This window comes from Candoia aspera, chromosome 4, assembly GCF_035149785.1.
Source record: "Candoia aspera isolate rCanAsp1 chromosome 4, rCanAsp1.hap2, whole genome shotgun sequence".
NCBI lineage: Eukaryota > Metazoa > Chordata > Lepidosauria > Squamata > Boidae > Candoia > Candoia aspera.
The window spans coordinates 35,792,867-35,818,847 of NC_086156.1; the positions used below are offsets into that span (position 1 = coordinate 35,792,867).

The 25,981-nt window shown below is 35.5% G+C and overlaps 1 protein-coding gene across 1 annotated transcript in view; it reads left to right on the forward strand.

The window, feature by feature from the left end:
* CHN2 (chimerin 2) overlaps window positions 1-25,981 on the forward strand; it is a 152,904-nt gene that overhangs the window by 35,794 nt on the left and 91,129 nt on the right. The window contains exons 2-6 of the mRNA XM_063303825.1: window positions 5,784-5,822; window positions 9,331-9,386; window positions 20,858-20,889; window positions 23,512-23,625; window positions 24,584-24,872. Coding sequence (XP_063159895.1) covers window positions 5,784-5,822; window positions 9,331-9,386; window positions 20,858-20,889; window positions 23,512-23,625; window positions 24,584-24,872 — 530 coding nt within the window. The remainder of the gene's footprint in view (window positions 1-5,783; window positions 5,823-9,330; window positions 9,387-20,857; window positions 20,890-23,511; window positions 23,626-24,583; window positions 24,873-25,981) is intronic.

Here is a 25,981-nt window from a genome sequence, read left to right on the forward strand (position 1 = left end):
TTTACCGATCAGTCATTGCCAGTTCATTATATGTAGGTCTTTGCACTCATCCCTTCACACTTTACATTAAACTGAGTTGCCATTTTTAAAGTGCTCATGTACTCAGTTTGAAGAAATCCTTGCAGGGTTCTTTTCAATCTCTTTTTAATTTTTTGACATTGCAATTATCAGCAAAATTGACCAGCTCATTTTTCATTCCTAACCTCAGGTCATTCATAAACAAGTTAAAGATACTTCATCGCTATATAATCCCCAGGGGACGCCATTTAGCATATCTGTCCAGTGTGAAAATTGTCCATCTGTTCTCACTCCCTGCCAATATTCAGCCAATTAATAATCCATGACAGCATTTATCCTTTCACTTATAAATGTTAAGTTTCTTCCAGAATCTATGCCAACCTTTATCAAAGTCCAAGTCCAAAGTCCAACAATCTTACCTGGAACATTCCTGTCTATATACTAGATTCAAAAATGTCTTAAGAGTGAGACAAGACTTTGCAGAAATCCTGTCAATTATTTTTCAGTTTTGATTCTTGTACTTTATAATAATTTCCCCCCTATTGGAATGGAAATTAACTGACCTGTAAGTGTTAATATTCCCCCACAATCCTTTTTAAAAATTAGAATTATGTTAGTTACTAATCAGTCATTTAGGTGATGGGGTAAAAAAATTAATATATTCTTACTAAAATATCAGCACACTTTTTAAAGAGGTCATTGAGAACCCTCAGTTAAATAATGCTTGAATAAAAGTTTGGGTTACTTTTAATTTATCAGTTAGGGTTATAATTTCATAACTTGTCACCCTTTTTTGATTCAGTTCAATTGATTCCCTTCCTGGAAAAAATAAGTCTGACAAGAGTTTCTGTGCTGCATCTTCAACAGAGAGAACAGATGCAAAGAATTTGTGTGGTTTCTGTATGCTTTCTTTTGTCTACCTTTAGCACATCTGTAATTACTCAGTTTCAAACAGGGCAACAGTCTCCTCAGGAAGATAAAGATAATAACAACACTTTTTTCCTCACAGGAAACCTTTTTTAAAGGTTTTGCTGTTGGCATCCAAATTTGTCCTCATTTCAGCAAGATTTCCTTTTTATAAGAAAGTCAACTTGTTTCTAATAACTTATCTGACTCCATTCATTAGATATTCTGGGGCCCACTTGAGCATCACTACTTGATCTTTCATTTCAGCTGAGATTATTTTATTCTGTTGCTATGGTATGCACACAGCTACAATTAAGTATTGTCATTGAGTCAAGACAAAACATGCTTTTCCTGGTTGAAGATCTGACTTTGTATCACTTATGTAAAACTAAATACAGTATTCACTTTGATTTTATTCACTTCGTACACTTAAAACTCAGCCATAGAATGATGAACTGATTTCTTACTTCAGTCTTATTCTTACTTCACTTGTATCTTCCTTAACCACACTTTTATATTATTGCAAACATAAAGAAAGCAGGGTGACGAAATAATATTCTGGTATTTACAAGATTAAGCTAATTAACTTTGAAAAATTATTTAAAATATTATCTTTTTTAATGATAATAAAATAGATAGATCTAGTCGTTCTTTAGGAAATTCACATTTATACAAAAGTAGAGCAGATTGATTTCCAAATAATAAAGGTTGAACCCAAACTTTGTCTTACTTTTAGAAGACCTCTTGAAAACCTTGAATAAGACTAAACAGGAGGCAAAGTGATTCAATACTGTTAATATGACCACATTTGGTTATGTTTGGCAACTAGCACTGAATAAGGAAACAGTATTTTTTTTTCTGTCTAACGAAATACTCATTATTTAGAGATAAGATTACCAAATGAAAAGGGGAAATTTCAAAAATAGACAAGAATGTATATTCACTGACAGTTTTCTAGTAAAAGGCAAAGAGTTGGATATATTTACCAGAATTGCTTGCAAATCTCCTGTGCCTATAGCAATTGTTACTTGTTGCCTTTTCTAAATTGATGGATCTCCTTGGAGTGCAGGGCAGATTTGGCTAAATAATAATTTGCCATGGCTCATGGCTCCTCTGAATTTTCAACACAGTATTTGCTTAGCAAGTAGTTTTGACAATAATTGCCTGGACTGTCTTTCTAAAGAATAAAACACATCACACATTTTTATAACAATTACAAGAATTAAACATAATTAGCATTTTGAATTATGATAGTCTCTGATTGGGGAGACTTTTCCTCTAGAACAATAGGGGACAAAATTATTGCTTCCTTCCATGGGAGGGAACTTCCTTCTCCTAGCCGGAGTGTTTTCTGTCTCTGATCCAGAGGTTTGGGCTTCACCTTTTTTCATGACTACATAGCTTGTTTTTGCTGCTATCGGCTAATTAAATAACTTTGTTAAAGGTGAAATTTCACTTGCCCTATTTTTGCCAGTGCTGAAAGCAGGACTAGAACAGATAGTCCTGTAATCATCCATTTCCATACTCATTGCAGAGATGATACTTCAACTCCCATTCACCATCACTTCTCTGATGTCTGCCTGTGTTGAGCCAAGAGTAAAGGGAACCAATCTGATAGCAGAATCTTGACTGAAGATCTCATTCAAACTCAATAAGCCAACAAAAGTATTTGAAAAGAAGGTAGTTATAGCTATGTCCTTCTTCCAGCAGCATAACTACTGGTGAATTGAATTCCCTCTCTGCAGAAATGACAAACTTTATTATGATCACTGATCAGAAACATAAAACATACAAAGAGTAAAATGTGCATTCACAGTGCTGTTGACTCATTTAAACTTGTATAAAATGGATAATCTAATGCATTGTGACATAATTGTTATTTTAAAAGATTGACAGACTGGCAAAACATTTCACTGCCAGCACGATCTTTCTTGGTAGCAGTCAGATAAAAGGTAACATAAATAAATTTTTCTGGCCTGACAGGAACATCTGCTAGTTCTCGGCAGAAGTCTATATAATAGAAGCAATATGAGCACATGGGCAACTATCTGTATATTCCCATTGCTCACCTGTACATGTGCATATCCAATGTAGAATCAGTACAGTCTGCCTTCAAACAAGGTTAAGAAGCAGACATTAAAACAGGCCCAAGGAAAATGTTCTCATTGCAGATAGTCAAGAGATTAGAGAGATTGCTTGGTATGCCTTCTTCTCCTACCACTCAGATAATAATAATCAGGTACCAGATCTGATTGTTAGTTTATGTCTCTGTCTGCTTGACGGTATTAGTTTTATGGAACTCAACGCAGTCACAGAACCTGGAATAAAACCATGTATGTTCTTTTTGCTACAGCAGCTCCCTGCATATCTGCTTGAAGGAATGGTTGGACATCCTTGAGAACAGGCATGAAAAGCCTGCAGGGATGTTCAAGAGGGAACATTCATATAATACCATATTTAGTTAAATATTGTGAGTGAGTGAGTGTGTGTGTGTATTGTGTCTTTACTCACATTGAACTTTAGGCTTTCCGGATCTTGAGCTGAAAGTAAGACCTTAAGCATCTGAAATCACTGACCTCTTTAGAACCAAGTATTTTTTAGTCCATTTGTCTTTCTCCATTATAGCCCATTATGATTTTGCCTCCTGACTTTTCCTGCTAAGAAAATTTGGCAACAAAGCATTTACAATAGTTATCTCATAATCATTTTTTTGCCAGTTTGCCCTGGTTCCTTGCCTCTGCTTGTCTCTGTAACTTTGTTGTACAGTCCTAGATTTTCTTTCTGTTCTTCAGCTTGTGATTTGGTGTTACATGTTCTTTAAAATTCTCAAGCCAGCATGATAAAGTACTAAATCCTGCAGAGATTGAGACCTCCCTCTGTTCAAGAAAGCTGGCTCAGGCAGGATATAATGATGCTAGAAATAATAGTGAATCTTGCCCTTCTCCCATCTTTAGGCCATTTGTATCGAATAGACATACCATATTTGGGCTCCATGTATATGGCTGACGACTAGATGGGAGCATAAACTCTTTGCTGCCACCTAGGATCATCTGAATTTTGCAGCCCATATATAATATGTGTGGTATCAAGTGATCTCAGAAAGAGCAAATTGAATCAAGAGGCCATATGGTTCCTGGACGCATATGCAAATAGTTCTTTATTTGTTCTCTGTAATTATTAATTATAGTATTTTCCATGTTATATGTTGTAGCTTAACTATTTCTAAGGATACTTTATCTTGACTATTTTACATCCCTCCTCCCCCATGGACACTACTGCATTAGGCCACCATTATATAATAAATAATATTGGAGTTGGATCCAAACTTACATTAGATCTTTTGAAATGTTTCTTATTCCATATAAAAAGTATTTGTATCATAGTTCCATGCCTTTCTTTAAACATAGCTTCTAATAGTGAGAAGTTGTCTTCATTATACTATTGTAATAATGAAAAAAAGTCATTTGTTCATTCAAGAGCCTTTTTAATCTCACTTTCTAAAATACATAACTAATATTAAATGCTCATTAGGTTATAAAAATTACTTCTCTAAGCCTCATAACTACTTTGTTTCTCTGAAATTAAGTAGCAAGTGAAAATCAATGAAATTATAGTCGAAAATCAATGTTTTACTCCTACAAATGTGTCATCATATTTTTGTTTACATGTGTATTATCCCAGAAATTACTTCATTACTAACCAAGGCTGATGTTAATAAGATAATTTAATAAGCTTCTAATGCCAAATTCTTGGATGTTAGGAGGGAAAAAATGTCATTTCTGGCCTTCAGCTATTACCTTTGAAGAACTGACACAACAAAGACTGAATTAGGAAGAAACAACTTATTTGAATAAGAAGGCATAATGACAAATACTAGTTCCATTGAATGGTGCAGTCAAATGCTATATATATCATTTATAATATTAATAAAATATGGCAAACTCTGCCTTTATTTTATCCATTTTGCAAATTAATGAGGTTTTTAACATTCTGTAGTTAATTTTTAACATTTTTAGCAAATAGCCTTTGCATGTGCATGTGTGTATGTATAATATTTATGTGCATGAGTTCAAGAAATACACTTGAATTTTTATTTTTGTCAATCCTGTGAAAGAAAAACATCAAATTCTATTAGTGTTTTTGTAGATAAATAATATTTGTGTGTGTGTTTAAGCTATGCAAAGTAACCAGCTACTTATTACTGTAATTGTTCTTCTGTATATAGATGTCTGAAAGTGGAGTAGTCAAAATACTGTTTCATACCACAAACTGTGGCCTAGTTTGCCACTGCTTGTTGATATTTCATCTGATGTGTACAATTTGAGATGGATGTGGCTATAATGGCAGTTCTACCTCATCTATTGAAGGAAATTCCTCTTATTGCATTGTCTTTGTTTTCTGTTCTGCTCCATTTGATCTGCAAATAAAGAAGAGTCTAACACTGACCATGATCTGATTTAGGGAGAGGGGAGAAAACCTGGAGGACTCAGAGGTCCAGTTGAGATATCTATATTTGCCCTGTTCTAGAGGTTTCATTGACCCAACTCCAGCTATGTCACAAATGATTAATTCTTAATGTTACAGTGGTCAGATATGAGAGCAGCTGAGATATTTTCTGCGAGAATAACTGTTGCATGCCATTTTTAATTAATCCTTAACAAAGCCATGTAAACACCTGTCAGAAATATACTTAATTTCTTTTTTCAGAATTTTAAAAGATTATTCCAAAACGTAAAGAGACAACATGAGTAAACTACTGTTATGTGTAAGAATTAACATCATTCTCTGGGAAAAGCAATAATATTGATATTTGCACTGGGCTGTTTAATTGATTGATGTTTATTTTGTCACTATTCTAGATGCTGAAGAATATCAACCTCCAATATGGAAATCATACTGTGAGTATTCAGAATCTAGAAACTGGGAATGGGGAGAGAGAAGGGACCTAATTTGGAAATATTCCCAGATATCAGTAAAGCACCAAACATAATTTGGAGGTATGATACTTGAAGTGAACATAGGGAAGAAGAAGAAGAAGAAGACATAAACAAGGATTTAAGGATTTAAAATCAATTTTTGTAAAATCTGAATCAGAGAAAGATTATAAATTAATCTAAAAATAGTTTGGAGTAGTCAATAACTGGATTATTTTAAGGCTCTAGTATATGTAAGAGATTTTTTTTTCTTCGTATAGAATTTTAGTTTTATGTAATGAAATAAAGAACGAGCTGCAATCCTGTAAGGAATTCTGAAAGTTGCAATCTCAACACATCAGAAGGCTGCTGGGCTGGGGAAGACCGCTACATATGTTTACTTGTTTCTAATTGATATTTTACAGGGGTACATGCTTTTTTTCAATTTTGATGCAGTTCTCAGACCATTTATTCAAGACAGGTCTCATTGACTTGATTGCAGCATTTGTTTCTCGGAAGCTGTCTTTTAGATTTCCAAAGGAATATTGAATAAAATGTCAGTTATACCTTTAGTACTGAAGAGCAGCCTACAGTTCGTACATTTGAAGAATAGAATTTGAAGAATAGATAGATAGGATTTCCAGATTATAACCACAATCTTGTGCCTATTACCATGGGTTGCTGGATTTGATCGTTTTTACTGTTATCTACACTTCTGTCAGAGCTTTGTCTAGGGCATGGCAATAAATCTCTCTCTCTAGAAATCAAGCAGAATTCAAGAGCTGCCTGTGGAACAGTCAAGGGCAAGACTCAGATACATAATAAGTTGCTTTTACTCCAGATACAAGAAGTCATAATAACAAAGAAGATCAACTATTACAGTATATAACAACCCAGTTCTCTTTTATAGAAGAGCACCAGGTTTAAATCTTATGTCTCTCCAACCCTAATGTGGTACCAGGTTTCTGGCTGCTTATTGTGCACAATGTTTTGATAGTAGTCTCATCTGATCTCAGGCTCTTTGCTCCCAGCCTTGGCAACTTCAGTCCTCACACCTGTTGACCTTTTTTTTTTGGCTTTTGGACAAAATGTGCAATATTTTGGAGGGGCCATATCTAACATAATTATGGATGGCAAGGGCCACAGTTTGTGGAACAATGATGTCAAGTGGAGGGACCATGGATGAAGTCAAGATTTTCTGCACTGTTTTGGATTCCAGTTTGTGCATTTTATTTTGTTTTCTTAATCTATACATATGGGGTTTGTATTTCCAATGTCAAAATAACCACGCCATTAATAATTGGGAATGGGGGTTGCAGGGATTTTGAGTGCAGCAAAAAAGAAGGACTGCAAATATTATTTCACCTACACAATAACATTACAGACATGAAATGTTAACCTGGAGAAATTATCTGGACTAGGTCCATCTCCAATTTGACAATTCATGCCAGCTCTCTTACATTGCACCTTACATTACTGGAAGGAAAAGGCAAAAAGGCTGCCTTTACTGTGTTTGAAACTACTAATACAGGTGGGTGCAAGGAACTGCTGAGAATAAGCTTCCAACATTTATCAGTAGAATAAAAAACAATGAGATTTCCACCTGACCCATAAAGCCTACAGATGCTTAAATTGCCATTGTCTCATTTTGAAATAGCTTTATTAGTTGTTTTATGCAGAAAGTAACCAATCTTGATGTACCAATCTTCTTTCTGAGACTTTTTTCCCAAAGAAGAATTCTTGTTCCTATATCCCCAGCCCAAAGACTCAAAGCTATGAATCATGATTTTTAAATTGTAAACAGCCTTTCTTGGAGTCCCTTTCCTATGGGAGTTAAGGGCAGATATATTTGTTATATCTACAACCAACAGTTGTCCAGCTTTGAGACTGAAAAGTTCAAGGAAAGAAGTCCGTTAAACAATGGGAGATGTATCAGAAAGAAACACCAGAATCCATTATAGTGGATACAAAAGAGAACCTTATCTTCATGTTGGTGGAGCAAAAGCAACTTATTTTTGGCTTCTTTCTAATATTCAATAAATATTCATAATTAGCCATGTCTTGTCATGTGTTTGAGAGCCTTATGCTGAGTATGAGCCTAGAGCCTGGTCAAACATCTGGGAAATTCAGCAAGGTCTTCCAGTAAACTCCTCACCCCTATGCAAATATCATCTCTTCTTAAAATTTACCTTCCAGCAACAGTAACAGGAAATCATGAAGAAGAACACTTTTTTGAACAGACCAAATGATTGCAGCTAAAAATTGATGTTTGCCAAGAATTGATGTTTGCCAAGGTTTCTATGTAGCATGAAGCATCTCTCTTCAAAGCCTTAACCATACAAACATCTGCATACTTTGCTTCAGAAGCTGTGCTGTGCTTTCTCTGTATGCATGCACAGCTACTTCACTCAGTTGACATCCTCATCCTTTGAAGCAGTGATGCAAGCTTTGCAAAGGATGTGGCTGTTTTAATCCTTTCATTTGATTTCGCTAGTTAAGAAATAACAAAATCAAAAAGTTTGAATTCATACATGAAGGTTCTGTTATTAGGCAAACCAGTTGTTTTTGAATCAGCTGTTACTTGAACATAGACATTTTCAGACTTCACTCTAATGATTATCATAGAGCTTATCCTCCACCCTTGACTAAAGTAGCTAGGGAATAGCCATCACTGGTTAGTTATGCATATTATAATAGCTGTCTTCCAGATTGGAAAACATCCTCAGCTTGTCTGGGTTACAAAAAGCTATCCTTTTCTCACTTATGTATTCCCTGAATACCTGAATGTTGCACAGTGCTTAATTTTTTTTGCTGACCCAAGTAATTTTCTAATGTATTTCATTTACTTGCATTATTACTGACCAGCTCATTTACTGACATAGGATCATTAATGCTCAAGCTGTAAATACTGTAGTTCTGGGAGGGAGAGGGGAAAGAAACTAAAAGTAAGACAAGGATGGAGCTGATATAAAGGATTATAAAATATTGAAAAGTTTATAGAAATTCTGCCTTGTTGGCATCATGGGCAATGTAATGTTTATGATGTATATTATTACAAACTTCCCTTGCTAATTTATTTACTTACTTTGATATTTTTTGCCTCTGAGAAAATCTTCATTCCTGGCAACTAGACAGCAAATTCCATGGAGATTTCCAGGCAACATTTGCAGAATTGATTTGCCACTGCTTTCTTTCTAGGAAAGCGACTGGCCCAAAGTCACCTAGTTGGCTACCAGACCTGAACTGCACAATTTGGCTGACTGCTAAATGACAGCAAAGAATAGAATTTTCTGTATTTCTAGCTGTCATTCAGACTTCTGCAGCCCAGTTTTGTTAGCCCTATTTTATGTATACATTTGAAATATGTTAGTATTTAATCTCCATTTCAGCCACAATCTTACTTTATTTCAATTTAGTTTGAAGTATTTGCCTTAAATAAATGTTGGTATTCATTGCAACCTTCTAACTATTATTGCACTTTTATGCTCAACAGTATATCAGTTACAACAGGAAGCACCTCGTCCCAAGAGGATCATTTGTCCTCATGAGGTCAGTTTAGTTTTCTGAACATACTCTATTATATTAAATAAATTATTAGCAATATATTAATACTACTGATCATTATCTTTCATTGAATATTATACATATATATTCCATCATCAAAGCTTTTTAAACCTTTCTCTATTTTTAATTTTCCAAGTGGGCATTTAAAAATTACATCGATATGCTATGTATTAGAATGTAGGTAAAAGCATTTAGTCATTTATATAATTACAGTGATTTCAGCAGGACTGCAAGAGTTCTTGTGTTCAAAAATATGCAGTTTTTTGAATTGGTATGACTTTTTTTCCAGCACATCTCCTACTGTTTCTGTAGTTTTTCATCTGACAAGATTTGTTTTGACAAATATCTTAGAATACTGTTGATAAAATTAGTTGTGTACAGATGTTCTTTCTATATGACTGAAATGAGAAGACTTAAGATAAAATTAATGATTGTTCAATTATTGGCTGGTTCCACTTTTGTCACTTTTTAAAAAAAAATGTTGTTTCTTAGCTCATGTTCAAGTTTATATCCATGATAGCTGCATGTGTTTGCACAGTATCTTAAAAGGAGTCTACAATCACATTTTGTCTCCAGAAAGTAAACACCTAATTAATGAAATGTTTTGTTTCCTTGAACATTCCAGGGGATATTTGCAAGACCTTTGTGTAGAACATTGGAATAGTTCCGGGCACAGATCATCAGTCTGGTGTATCAGTTTGTCAGAGTGCCTGATGAGACGTGCATTTCAACAGGCAGATTAAAGTTCCCTTCCTTGTAGAGCTAGTCATGGCTTAACAACCTTTCTTGATGCTTTAACAGACTTCATCAAAGAATTTAACCTTTCTCCTGAAATAGAGTTGTTCCTGTCAATGATCAGCAGTTGGCTGGAAAGAGCTCCATTTCAAGCATCAGGCAGGAGACCTTTCCAACAGCAGCTCCATTCATGCAAAAGTGACCAAATTGCTAGGCTGCAAAGCTTGTAAGTCAGTTTTCTTTTGTTCTTTATGGGACATCATTACAGATCCGCAACAGAATATTCTGGGTGAAGGGAAGTCATATTGTACTGCCCTCAGTTGAGAAAATTCTTGTTGATTGAATTTCCTCAAACTATCTTTTTAGAAAGGTATTCCATAATGATTTTTAGATGTTGTCAAAGAAAGGCTTGACTATAAATTATTATGAATAAGCAAAACTGTGAAATGGGTAATGAACAGATAGTTCCTTGTGGCTCATAAGAGTTGACTGCCACTCCATTTCCCTCTAGAAACAGAAAAATAATAATGAGGAGGAGGAGATGATTTTTGTTCTATTTTCCCCCTGGAAAGAACCCAGTTCAGTTTATTTTGGAACCAATACAGGAACCAAGAAGAATCTCTTTTAAATAATGAAAACATTGATATCTCTGTTTATGTCAGGGGTGAGGATTAAAAAGGCCAATGAGAGACAAAGTTCTCTCTCAGATTCCTAAGCAGTGGATTGCAGTTCATTCCTGACTAGTGATTTTGGAACCCGGTGGTGGTGATGGGGATGGGGATGAACTAGAAAGTTTTATTTATATTTTACCTTTCCTGTACAAATTCAAAGTGGCACACAATTTTATTCTCACAACAACACTTCTGTGGGCTGGATTGGACTGATAGATAGCAACTAGTCCTAAAGTCACCAGGTGGCTTCCATTACTCAGAATGGACTTGGATCTGGGTCTTCCACCATTCATTCATTCATTCATTCATTCATTCATTCATTCATTTATCAAATTTCTATTACTGCCTATTTCCCCCCAGAAAGGGAGACTTAACTACTGTACCAGACTGACTCTTACTTTAATTGTAACTGGAGCCAAGGAAGACTTTAGAGAACCTTGAAATGCTTGCTCTGCTCTCAAAACATATCATCAGGTCCAATCACTGGACATTTTTTATTAATATCTAGATACTGAGAACAAATATGAATTTATCAAAGTAAGTCATGCTGGGCCAAACTAATCTCTGTTTTTTGTTTTGTTATTTTCTGACAACATTAATAAACTGGTCATAGAAATTCCACTGTATATTTTGAAATCATTTGACAGAGTTTCCCAAGTTATCCTCATTGCCTAAATAATGAAATAATCATGGATGCAAATACTGGATTATTAAATGATTTTCCAGATAGTTGAGTACCCAGTACCTCATGAATAATTATCAATGGTCTTATCAGTTTCATGAACTATTACTTTTCTAATGTGGATTTTATGGTCATTAAATGCTATTTTTAAGAAAAGACATTTTATTATTATGTTTCTAATTTGATTATTTACTTGGTGACAAAAAAAATATTTTCATCAAATAAAGGAAGAGGAATCATAGTGTTAATTGTTGGTAAATTACTGTGGTAATTTCCAGTTAGTTGGCATCCAGCACATTCCCAGTCAATTCCTATATTCAGATTAGAGCCAGCACACAAACCACTCAGTTCAGCTAGCAAAAATATATCTTGAGGCTTATTTATTAAACACCAGCAGACATCAAAAACTGTTAACTGGCGAAATGGGACAAAAATCAGGAAAAAACAGGTAGAAAGAGACGTGAAAAACAGGCAACAGTTTAGATTATCTCTGCCCCTATACCACAGAACTTCCCAGAGCTATAGAAAGTCTTGTGAGCATGGACAGTCCCAAAGGAATGGCCATTGGTTATTCCAACTTCAATCTTTATATGTAAATAACGGCAGAATAGAGAAGGAAAGTATGATGCCAGGTGATCCTTCCTCTATTCTGTTCCATGAAATAAATGATTTGGAAGATGGGAATGATATATAATGAATGATTATTTATGGCTTTGAAGAAGGGAGCAAGCACAGATGCCTACCATGTAGGGTTTAATTTTAAGAATTCTGATAAGATTAAATCTTTACCAGGAACGTTACTGTTTTCCAGTTGAGAAATTGGTTTTTGAACCTCTAGGGATGAAACTGGGAGCTATTCAGGGAGAGATTTATCAAATAGCTGGGTAGGAAGTTCACTGCTTTCAAATACAGTGTATAAATTAGGAAATATCCAGTCCAAGACTCAAGGGAAATTATATTGTTATTGCTGTCAGCATTTATTTTGGGTGAAAATCAGGAAACAAGTCACCAGAACAGGTATATTAGAAGGGGTAGATTTGTATTCATATAAACTCATTCTTGGATAAAGGAAGTTAAGTATAGAGGAAAATAAAAAACAGTATTTTTGGTCCAAGATGAAAATTAGAGCAACATAGACACATTTGCTGCATTCCATAATATGGTATTAAATGGATTCAGTATAAATCAAATATATAAGTATTACTCCTTCGGCTTCTTCTGTTTGTCTATCTTATGGATTATAATACAAAGGAACCTTTACTGAAGGTGCAGTTTCCCTCTGTTGTACACACCTATTGGCCAATTACCAGCTTTTAAATCCACCCACAAAAACTCCCAACAACTTTAGAAGAAGGGTAGGCTGAGGCAGAGTAATAGGTTCAAGGTCACCCAGCTGTCACAATTTCAGAGTCCATCAGGACAGGGATGTGTACAACACCGACCTGGAACACCGACCTGGAACTGACAGTGAACCCTAGTCCAGCCAAGCTCTCCCAAGGGCATTACAATCCATAGAGCTAGCTCATCAAGCAGACTACATGCCTTGCATGATATTTTAAGTCTGACTGGCATCACTCATCACACTAACCCATAATGTGGTTTGTTTGCTTTTAGCTCAGTGTATTGTGTGAACCCAGTTCCTTTAATTTCTATTAGCATTGTTGATGGTTTAATTTACTGGGTGAACAGAGCCAAACTTGATATTCATTAATGCATAGTTAAGCAAATCATAGTTCAGTGTATTGAGGGAACCTAGTTGTTGAGTTGTAGATCCTAGCTATGGGCCTCACACTGGAGTGCCTTTCACTTTCCAAGAAAAGGGAATAGAGTCAGAGATATTGGTCCAAACTTTTGTCAGAGAAAGTTGCTGTCAAGATGCTCTCCGTAATGTTACCCTTGTTCAGTGAGACCAGAGCAGCAAAATTTAGGACTGAGTGAATGAGACCTTATGATCTCCCAACTGACATCCACCCTTTCTGTGAAGCCCAGTGGTTGGAAAGTGGCAAATTCAGATGTATACCAAAGCATCTCCTATCTTTGACCATGACTTTCTGTTTCGTAACATGACAGTTGATAGGCACTGCTTAACTGAGAAGAATTAAAATGGTTCTGACTTCTTTTACTTTATTACCTTGGCAACACACCAGCTGAAAGACTCTTAAATACATGTAGAAGGTTTCAAGCTATCATGTATTCGCTTGAGACATGTGAACATTCCTTGGATTTTGCCAGTTTATCTGTAAAATATTCTTTGCAAAAGAAGGAAAGTTGCAATGAAAATATCATGCCAAGGAAAAATGAGAAGGAAGATTGGTTAACCAGTAGATCACAGTTTGTACAGAATATTGTTATTGTGTATCATTCTAATCCTTTTCTGTGCTTTTACCATCATCCTGGATCACTTTTCTTATAGGAATATGCAGCTGAAATGGGAAGAATTAGTGCAGAAGTGGCAAAAATTGGTGTTTGTTAGTCATGAACGAAACACAGCATTTGAAAACGTGCCTATCTTTAATTGTGGTTACTGTATATGCTAGTCAAAAGAACTCCTTTTTCTTTTTATCTCCTGTTCAATCCCAGTATAGAAACTGGAATTCATTAACTATATAAAGGTCTAGCTTAGAGGTAGCTGAATACTATTTTATATATATGCAGATATAATCATTTGAGTTTACTTATGCAGGGAAAACTGGCTCAGTTGTTGAGCTATTCCTTAGAGTTGGGTTTGTTGTCTTACTTGCTTCTTCAGTTTGCTCTTAAGTAAACCTTCAGATGTTGCAATTTCTGCAACTATTGCAATCGTTAGTTTTTAGAACAGGAATCTACAGACAGCTTTGCCAGTTATTCAGTTACTCCCCTTATTCTACTAAATGCATGTTCCCCATGTAATATAGTGCCCTCCTATTATTAGATAATACTACTTGTTGCTGCTTGTAATGTGACTAGCATACAAAAGCTCGATTCATCTGCCTTTATTCTACTGAAGAGGGATATTTTACAGGTCACTGTAAGGCAAGCTTCAATGTTTATATTTTGGATTTTGAACATCTTACTAATACACTTCTCAGATTTTCCCATCATTAATAGATTAGAGATTAAGCAATGTGGCTGGGTGGATGCACAAAGATAATTATAGAGGCAGCAAAATTGCTGTAGCTGTAAATTTATTTTCAGGTACTGGCAATGGATAAAGATGACTCTACCCATTGTCAGTTACAAAATCCTATAAATGCTCTTTAATATAATAAGCACTTACGCTTCCAATAAAAATATGCACATTTAAAATTCTAAATTAGATTTTAAAAGTGCAGGAAAAGACTTGGGGTTTTGATTTGCTTTTGGTTTTGTTTAATCTTGAGAAATATTTGGGAGGTTAAAAAGTATATTTTATGTATTTCCTAGGAAGGTATAAATTATGGGAGTTTTTTTCTTCTTCAACTGATCATTAGAGGCAAAAATCTCACAATACTTTTAGATTAAGGTATATTTTTTATATTGCATCTCATATTTTTTCACATCACCATTTCAATTTTGAACTATTAAAACAGTTTTTAAATCACATTTAGACTTTGATCATTATTTTAATGTTCTAGCGGTATGATACCTGCATTGCAATGCTGTATATTTTAAAACAACAATAATAACCACCTCTGTTTACATCATCAGAAGTCTTTTTGATTGTGTCAGCTACGGGTAAAGATGGAAATGTTGTGGGCAAGAGAAATTACCACTAAAACAAACTAGCTGCCTTTACTTATTCTTTATTTAGGAGATGGAAAGGGATTGGTTTTTAAAAACAAAAGATGAAAGGGGCTGGAAGAGGAACGAATAAAGAATACCTTTTGGTAGAGGGGACAAGAAAAATTTACCTTTTGTCTTCCAGTTTCCAAACTGCTTAGTTCTGGGAAACCTGTTTTTCAGTTTTCCTTCAGACTAGAAGTCAGGAGACTGACTGACAGGAAGCTAAAACTGATTCTCTTTTTTGACACCCAGCCCTTACAAGTGGGCATCAATTTTATCCCCTCACATAATTCTTCTGTCTTTTCTTTTTAAAGTGTTCTCTAGAAAAGGCAAGAGTTCCTATTGGTCATGATAAAAGAGAATAAAAAAGCATTAAATTCATAAATAGACACCTTTAGTTTCCTTCTTTCTTCTTTGGATTAGGATGCATGCTATAATGTAGTTCAGAATGGATGCTGTTCATAATTATGCCAGATACAGAGAATCATTTATTTTTAGGACCTGAAAATCTACTATTATTGAAGGAAAGTTTCAAATATTTATAGAAGAATAATGTTTGCAAAATGTCTGTTAAAACTAACAGACCTATCAGTAGCAAAAGACTTTCCATGCCTTCTGATTCATTGGTTTTGAAACATATTACACTATCTAACTGATAACATATTTATAAGTTGTTTCATTTTACCATAATAGGATATACATTTTAACTATGATTTTCTTAAATTTTTGGTACACCATTTCCCTGTTTCCCAGAAAAGTTCACATTGAAGCTGCCCTAAAAGCAGCAATTTGGACAATGAAAATCCAAAGTAGTATACTACTGAAGAAATAAAAGAGAGAAATTATATTGCATGGAGGCCTATAAAGCACAGTCTTTTCATGCAATGCATCATATAGCAGAAACTTGCAGACTGAAAATTTGACAAGCACTGTGAAACAGAGCCTTCACAGATAATAAAATATGTTGAGATTTGAATGCCTTCACATTTCTAAGAAGGTGTTGCTATTGAGGCTTTTTTTTCCTTCATAAAATAAAATACGGTAGAAAGATATTAATTACCAATACAGGTAGTCCTCATTTAGCAATCGCAATTGGGACCAGGAACTTGGTCGTTAAGTGAAGCAGTTGCTAAGTGAATCTGTGACTATGCTTATGATCTTACTTCAGCTTTCCTTTGCTTTACAGACCTGTGAAGGTTGTAAATGTAGGGATTGGTCATAAAGTTACTTTTTCATCACAGTCACAAATGTGAACGGTCACTGTACGAGGCACTTGCTAACAACCAAGTTGCCGGTCCCAATTGTGGCTGCTAAATGAGGTCTTCCTGTACTGTATATCTTCGATTTGGCAAATCAATAAATAAACCATCATAAAGTCATAGGATACATGATACATCTAAGATCATTGAGTCTTAAGGGACTAAATGCTGGTGGCAGGCAGAGATTAGCTAGAGGTATTTAAAAAACACCAGTAATGTTATATTAAGGATAATTTGACTCATAAGTGTGGCAGAATGTAGTCACACTTAGTTTCCAGCTTTGAAATAATGCTTACCCCAAATGCATATTGAATTTAAGATACTGGCATAATGTTCAGTGTCTTACATCAACTTACAGTATGAAGAAGCAGGTTTTTTTTATGAAAACAGCTACAGTAATTTAATTGGGAAATCACAAGTTGTTGGAATTATATCATTCTGGTTATGAATTTAGTGCATATCATTTACCAGAAATGGGAATTTATACTTACGGCATATTTCATCCCACAGACATTAAAAATTTCTGGGTCATTTCTACTGTACAGTTGCATATCATTTTCTGTCTTCAACCGTAATGAGAGAAGATCTCTCTGGCAGCTACAGTGTCTTTTCCGAGGGGAAGGCATTGCAGCGCAGGGTTCCAGAATGTGGTTAATTGACTCAGCAAGGGCTCACTTCATGATCCCAGATTCATTTACTTGCAGATAAATCGGTGTATATCTAAAGCCTGCCTTCCATTTATTTAACATACATTAATCCAGCAATTTTTCCATCCCTTGAACCAGGACTGTATAAATTTATAGTTTTTGTGAATACATTGGCTTAGAGACATAAGATCTATTAGGACATACCATAGAATGTGATCTCTAATGATAGCTGTTCAGAAGCTGTCATATCTATTGAACCATGATCTTGAAATCAGCAAATGAGGCTATGCCAGAAACCTTGTAAACATGATTTTTGACATAGGCAGTTTCATGAAGTTGTTTTGACATTTTCAGTAGAGTTGTGTTGATGGTAAATTATTGCTTTGAGCTACTTGGAGAAATGGTTCAAATAGTAAATATACAGACATTTGTCATTGCGGTACCTGCCACAACCTAGGTTCCCTCAAGCTGTGTAGACCAACTGCCAGTTTTTCTTTGCCAGTATCCATTGCAGCAAATTCTAAGAGCTGGAAAACCACACAACTGGATGAAGCCTGGATTGGGCAAAAGTGTCATAAACTATCACAGTTTAAAAATGCATAAAAGGTTTTGTAAAGTAAATAAGTCATTTCAATGTATCATCAGTTTTTTTGCAGAGACAATTGTTAGGATTTCAGTGAACTATCTCGAAGGTCACAATTTGTACTTACTTGTAGCAAGGAATACTTGAATTTGTCTGTAGTACAAGTTATCAAAGGCTTTTACTCAATTCAGTATCCAACTGACAGACCTGCTCAATACCTGGCCTACTACAAATGCACATAAGAATAAATTTGTATGAACAATATATTGGGATGAATTTCATCACTTCATTTTGGTGTGGAAAAATCTCAGTAATTATATACTTGCCACATTCCAAATGTGGTACAGAGCTACTATTATAGTACAATCAAAATATGTAGAACTTTTATATATAACACAAGTGGGAAAAAATGAACTCCAAAACTCCAGGAAGTTACATTCTATATTTCAGCATTAAAGAATATGACAAAAGAAGAGAAGAAACAGTTTCATCATGAGAAAGAAGGTGTAGGCCTCATCTCATCCTTCGCAAAAGAAATCTGACTTAATTATTTTGTGGACAATCTGTTACTAAAAGCATTCCTTGTGACTCTGTTCCATGCCTTGGTTTTATTTTATTTATTTATTTATTACTCATATTTAGCCACTGCCCATCTCCCCAAGAAGAGGGACTCTGGGCGATTTACAATAAAATTCCCCATAAAACATAAACATTAAAATCACATAAAAGAATTATAATAAAACCCAATAAATAAAATCCAAGAGAAAAGTAAAATCCAGGCTGGTGGGAGGGACTCTAGGGTGCGAGCCATCCCCAAGAATGGTTATTCCCTTTCCCACCCCAGGCGAGATGGCAAAACCAGGTCTTCAGGGCCTTCTGGAAGGTCAGGAGAGAAGGGGCCTGCCTCACCTCTGGGGGCAAGATATTCCAGAAAGCGGGGGCCACCACAGAGAAGGCCCGCTTCCTGGACCCTGCCAGATGAAATTCTCTTATGGATGTGGTCCGTAACATGCCCTCCCTGGATGATCGGGTGGGGCGGGCCGATGTAATGGGGATGAGACGGTCCCTCAGGTAACTTGGCCCCGTGCCATGTAGGGCTTTAAAGGTAATAACCAATACCTTGAATTGGACCCGGAAGCAAACTGGTACCCAATGCAGCTCGCGCAGCAACGGTGTTATGTGTGCCCACCTAGGTGCACCAAAAATAGCCCACGCGGCTGCATTTTGGACCAGCTGAAGCTTCCGGATACCCTTCAGGGGTAGCCCCATGCAGAGCGCATTGCAGTAGTCTATATGGGAGATAACCAGGGTGTGAGTGACTGTTCGGAGAGCTTCACGATCCAGGAACGGGTGTAACTGGCGCACAGCCCGAAGTTGTGCAAAGGCCCTCCTGGCCATGACTGCCACCTGCTCTTCAAGCAGGAGTCGTGAGTCCAGGAGAACCCCCAGATTACGCACTGTCTGGGGCAGTGCCACCCCATCCAGAACTAAAGATGACAGTTTCCCGGAAGATGAAGCCCCATCAACCCACAGCCACTCCGTCTTACCAGGGTTCAGTTGAAGCCTGTTGTTCCCCATCCAGACCCCCACATCCCCCAGGCACCGAGAAAGGGCAGTCACTGCATCACTTACCTCACCCGGGATAGAGATGTATAATTGGGTATCATCAGCATACTGATGATACCTCAACCTTTTACATTAGCAATGTGGTTTTACATTAGTAAGTTTTGTGGTTAGCCACAACTCCCTTTCATAATAATGGGAAAAAGCAAATAGGAATAATCTTATTGAAATGGAAATAAAGTACAGATTAATTCTCTTTGTATTTAGATAAAGGCTCTGAGAATTCTGGATAGCAGCCGCCAAAGTAGACAGTACAAGAAAGACAAAAGGGAGCAGAGGAAAAAAAAAAGGGGGTGGTTATATTTCCCACCGTGTAAGTTTATAGTTTATAAGCTATCTTGAGACTCGCCAGCTGCCAACCATTAGCCCATAAACTCAGCTCCAAACTTCATTTTGAGATTAACTCAAAATTATCTAAGTAATTTCTCTTAAAAACAGCCTATTCATTTTGAACTAACAAAATAAGCAACCCCCTCCCCCCAAAACCTGAAAGGTTAACCCAACTTTGCCCAACTTGTTGCTGTCCAGACATTTTTGGCCAATCTCAACCCAAACCATCATTGGCTGAAGCCTGCCTTTCTTGATAAAGTCATTCAGTTGCTTGCCAATTAACATACCAAGGAAGAAATGGGCAGTATGTATATCTCCAGATGTGATCAACTCCTATTTGGGTTAGCCAGCTGACAATGTGAGTGATGACAGGAATTGCTTGCTTCTGTATGGTGAATGACTGTGTAAATTAGGGACACCTACAAACATTATTTCTCTCAATATTAAAATAACCAGAAGCAAAATCAAGTACAAATTATATTCTGTAAGGATCTGCCCCCTACTGGACTAGCCTGTATTTGCTTGCAAATGCTAATGAAAATTGTATTCTGTGTGACAGTTGTAAATTCAGTGTGATGTTTTGCTGAATATCACTTACAGAAAATGTAATTCATAGAAAATGTTTTAGGTAACAACTAGAAGTATATTAAGATGGAAGTTAGTTGCACTGAAATTAATTATTACATTTATCCTTTTATAAAGCTAATACAGACACTTGTTCTTCTATATTTAGAAAGGTTCTCCTTGAACTGTACATTTTAATTATTCCATGACAATAAAATGGAATTCCTGTGTTTAAAGAAGGTTGTAGAAGCCAAAGCTGATGATATAATGACATTTTGTAGTGCACCAAAAGACTTCATTAAGCAAAACCAGAGATGAATACATAAAAGGAAATAAATGTTTTAATGCATTTCCAGAAATCCAATTGTAGGAGTATGTCAGCTACAGTACAGTTTAATTAGATTAACTGAAGGACTGATCCAGCCATCCAACATTTTATCCATGAGTGCAATTCAGAACCACAAAAGAGGGATTAATTGCTCCTGGTGTATCTATCTACTTTTCTTTGCATCACAGCATGCAAAAAAACTTAGGTTTGGGGCTAATTTTTACCTGATTTTTAGTTTCACTAGTTCATGTCTAACAATGTTGCTAATGTTTGTTTGTTTTAATTACATTCAGGTGGAGAACAGGCCAAAATACTACGGAAGAGAGTATGTATTAAACTATTTGTCACAAGTATTTTACAACCAGTTATTTCTTACATTCCACTGTCCAGTTTAAAATCATTAATTCAAAATTGTTAATTAAGAGATCAGGGCTATGGGGGTGGGCAACAATGTTAAAATGGTAGGCATGACTGGGCAATTAAAGTCCTGTTCCTTTCTACGTGTTTGCAATTAATTGAATACCTACTTGCACCACCATTTTGATGTTGTTGACATCCCCCAGTGGATACCACTGGAAGGAATCCTATGTTCAAAAGCAGTATCTCCATTATTGTTGTTCTTTATTACCTTTTTTTCCCTTAGATATTCAGGCCTTCATCATATGAAAATGTTTTTCATGTGGCATATTTTTATATATAATCTTTATTAAAGATTTTTACTCAAGTAAAAGATAAACATGAAAATATATAAAGGAAAGGTAAGAAAAAGGTAAAAGTGCAAGAAACACTACAGATAGAAAAAGAAAAGAATTTAAAGAATTATCTTCTTTAAAGATAATTAAAGAAGCAACTTCTGATCTTCTGTACAGCAGTTACAAACTTACCTGTCTTCCCTCTTTATGTCTACATTAAGAAGTTCCCTTCTATCCCATATTCAACTCTTTTTAATCAGCAAATCCAGAAATCACCATTTCATTTTTTTCCGTTTTCAGCAAAAAGTCCATAAAAATGTTCAAGTCTTTTATAAAAGTACTTAATTGTTTTATCCCTAATCAGACAGGTCAGTTTTGCCATTCCTGCGAATTGTCTTCACAATCCATTTGTCCATTTTGAGTATTTCAATATTCTTTCATCTTTGTGCATATAATACTCTTGCTTTCATATGGTGTATATTAATTAATAATAATCAGCAAAACTTTGATCTATTTGTTAAGAATGAGGGTTATATTTTATACTAATAATTCTGATCTGGAGTGTGCAAAAATTTCAGATTCAAAAGGTTTTGAAGTTGAAAGAGGCTGACCCAATGCTGTTCCAATCTTACTGGAAGTGTTCGCAACTTGAAACACCCTCACTGTGAGCCTGGCTTGTTTGAGGATTAGCATTAAGGTTATGGTTTGAAGTTCCCTCAATATCAGAACAGTGCTGGATTTTTTTCGTGAGGTTGGTGTAGCCTGTTTCAAATTCAAAACACCTATTTTGAGCCCAGACTGGAACATTTAAGTGGAAAACTTTTGGATTCACAATGTTTTCACACCCTTGAATTTGAATATGGCTTTACTTTGTTTAGAAGTTTGTATGTGCCCACCCCCGCAATTCCTAAACAATTGACAGTATCAAAAATATGGTAGTTGCCACAATGCATTGAACTTTATTTTTGGTTTTTTTTACCATGCATTAACATAAAACTTCTTTGGTTTTTTTTAAAAAGGCTTAGATTTGAAAAATTCCAAATTGTTATGTTAGTGAGCTAATTGTAGCTGCATTGTAATAATAATTATTCTGCATATTATTTTGCCTAGATGAATTGCCCAAAGACCCAGACTTGTTTTAGTAAATAATGTGGTCTGCATCAAACCACAAAAAAGGATAACATGTACAGTGATGTCGTGATGAAAATCCTGCCATTACATACTTGGGCCCTTTTGTCTGATGCAAGTGCATAAATTGGGATATTCACATCATGACACACATTTTCTCTCTTGTCCCTCTGTGGATGCCCATGCATATTATTGGTCTAAAATATCTTTAAAAGTTGCTAATGAGGGAGGAAGAATAGAAAACTAATCCTAATCTGAAAATTATTTTACATCTTATATCACAGTACATAATAAACACAGCATTTCCTTATCTAGTATTTATTTGGGACCTAATTTCAGTCCAGATTTACTTAGGTTTTAGCCTAAACCCAGTTTTCAGGGACAGGATGGATGATTGAACTTAAGTGATAGTAATTTTTTAAAAATGGAACAGCTAGCTCAGCGTTTCTCAACCCCAGCAACTTTCAGATGTGTGGACTTCAATTCCCAGAATTCCCCAGCAAGCATGGGGAATTCTGGGAGTTGAAGTCCACACATCTGAATGTTGCTGAGGTTGAGAAACGCTGAGCTAGATTAGTAGCTCTTCCCCAATAAAAACAACCACTTGTATATATATGACTTAGTCCATATATGAAGAGCCTCTTCAGAACTCTCACCTGAATTCAGGTTAAGCTGGTTAGAATGAATAAATAAAAATGTCTTTGCTTCTAGTCTGGTTTTTCTTTCTTGGCAAGATTTTCCAGAATCTGAGAGCAACCAGGACTTTGAGTCCTCCTACTCTTTTAACCGCCTTCAGGGTTATACACCTGGAGCCTTCCAAGAAAATTGAGCTAGATATAACACTAAATGTTTAAATGGCAAGCCAGTCCGTCTTTTAAAAAGAAAAACAACACAGTGGGAATCCAGTTTTCATGCCCTCCTAATTAAAATCTTCCACCTTCACATATTAATAGTATTAGCTTAAAAAAAACCCTTACTTTGGAGCCAGTCTGCAATATACTCAGCCTTTTTTGGGATTTAGAAACTCTCTTCTATCCTTTTCTTTTTTCCATTTAATAACACGTTCTTCTGATTTATTTATCCCCCCCCCCCAAGAATTATTATCCAAACTGCCTTTGTTTTTCCAGATTTCATGGGATCATTTCTCGTGAGCAAGCTGATGAATTGCTTGGAGGAGTAGAGGGGGCATATATTCTCAGAGAAAGCCAGCGACAGCCTGGATGTTACACACTGGCTCTTAGGTAAATTCTGCTACATTTGTTCATAAATTTTGAGAAATGCTTATTAATCTCAAGAACGTAAGGCATCCTTCATTAATGTCATGAGAATCATAACTACATGCAAGATAACATACCTTACAACATGATGTAATATAGTTAGAATGCTTGCTGGACTCTATAATCCTTTAATCCAAACCAGTAAAGAAACCAAAACATTTAGATGTGGATGATGGGTGTTGTAATCCCAAACAACTGAAGAACTTCAGGCTGTTTAAGCCTTTGAAAACATTAGATATTGCAAACCTTTAGTTGACTTTTAATAAGCTATATTTTAACAGGCTATTTTTAAAGTATTTAAAGTATAACTTAAGTACAAAAATGTACAATATTGTATAAATGTGGACATTGCATTTGCAAAAAGAAGAGTCTGAGGGGGCTGAAACTACCTTCCCCTAATAATCAATGCAGACCTAATACTGCAGTTTTGAAATATAAACAGTGATCATGTAACAAGATCTTGTGATCTCTGATATTAACTTTCCTCTGAAAAGCAAATTCCCCCAGCTGCTTAAAATGCAATTACCTTTCTACTGTTATCAGCCATTTTTAGAGTAGAAACTAGTTGCAATTCTTGCTTAACAGGGACACTGTTAACAGCAATCAGTATTGTAATGTAAAGCTTAACAGTGTTTAATCCTGTCAGGGAAATAAGTAAGAAAATATTTACTTTGAAAGAAATATAGGGATTTAATTATTACAAACTCCATTCCAGCAATTCATTCCTGATAAATAATTTGGAATATTTATTCTGCACTGGCTCATCATGTTTTGTTAAACTTGCACTGATTGAGACAACCTTTATTATAAACTCTTTTCTCCTCTATCTTTATAACAGGTATTTAAAATGCATATAATCAGAAAAAAATACAATTACAGTGCTCAAACACTAATTAAATGACTTCATTGTGTTTTAATGCAGATTTGGGAATCAGACCTTAAATTACCGTCTCTTTTATGATGGGAAGCACTTTGTAGGGGAGAAGAGGTTTGAATCAATCCATGATTTGGTAACAGATGGCTTAATAACACTGTATATAGAGACCAAGGCTTCTGAATATATTTCCAAAATGACGACAAATCCTATCTATGAGCACATTGGATATGCTACTTTGCTTAGAGAAAAAGTATCCCGTAGACTGAGTAGATCAAAAACTGTATCAAGAAAGGCTAGTGTAACAACTTGTGAAGAAAATGCACCAGTTGAAAAGGTAAGGTGGCTAATTTAAAGGAAATCAATCCATATATGTATCTATATTTATATTTTTAAAGTCTTTAGTGGGTAGAGGTTGTTAAAAGGCATTCAGGGATAAGGTCAATATGAAACACTGGAAACATTTCTGGAAAGTTATGGCATGTCTCTTTATGTTCACTAGAATAAAACCTCAAATTATTGAATTCCATGTCCTGCCTATAGGAGTTTCTCATTGATTTCAATGGAGGTATCCAATCTAACCTATGACAAGTCCAGATAGGATCCAGAGTGGAAATGAATAGGACCATCTATTTTTAAAATGGTCCATTTATGCACCCAAGTACATACAGAATGAGAATATAGGGAGCTGTTTGTCTAGCTCAATATTGCCTTACAAAAGGTTGGAAACAGCTCCAGTTATTCAGACAGGGGTTCCCACCTGGAGATGATACCTATTGAATCTCAGACCTTCTATATGCAATGCATATATTCTACTACTCAATTACGGCCACAGCCAACATGGAACCCAATTAATAGTATTAATATAAAATAGATTACAGCTTCAGTCATGATTCCCCACTGTTAGAATATATTCTAATTATTTTATCACCAGATCTCAAGTTTGTTGACCATTAATATAAAGTTGAATGTTTCTTTTTACTATTTGCCTTTGGTGAATGGGTCTTTGTCTGGGAGCTTGGTTTTTCTTCCTTTTTCAATTTTGCTTTTCACACTTAACAATTTGCTACAATAGTTACATGTGTTCAGTAATAATGAAGGGTAATTTGTTTCACTCTGCTAGCAGGTTTTAGCTGTATTTCTCTGTGAGTTTCACTATAAGACAAATTACATGATAAGTAAATGATAAATGAGTTTATAAGAGATTATTAGAGAAAATTCTCTCTCCATAAATTGAAAAATATGTCAGAGTCTGTTTCTAGTGTAAGCACTTTTGAAGGTTATTAAAAGAAACATGGTGTCATGAGTAAGGATGGCGAGCAGGGGGCTCCCATCCAGGCTGTAAAGCGCATGCGTAGTACTGAAGAATTAGGTAGCCATTCCAAGAGACATAGATCGGGCCCGCCTTAGCCTTTGGGGTTTATATGTCTGGGTTTTTCCCACGCT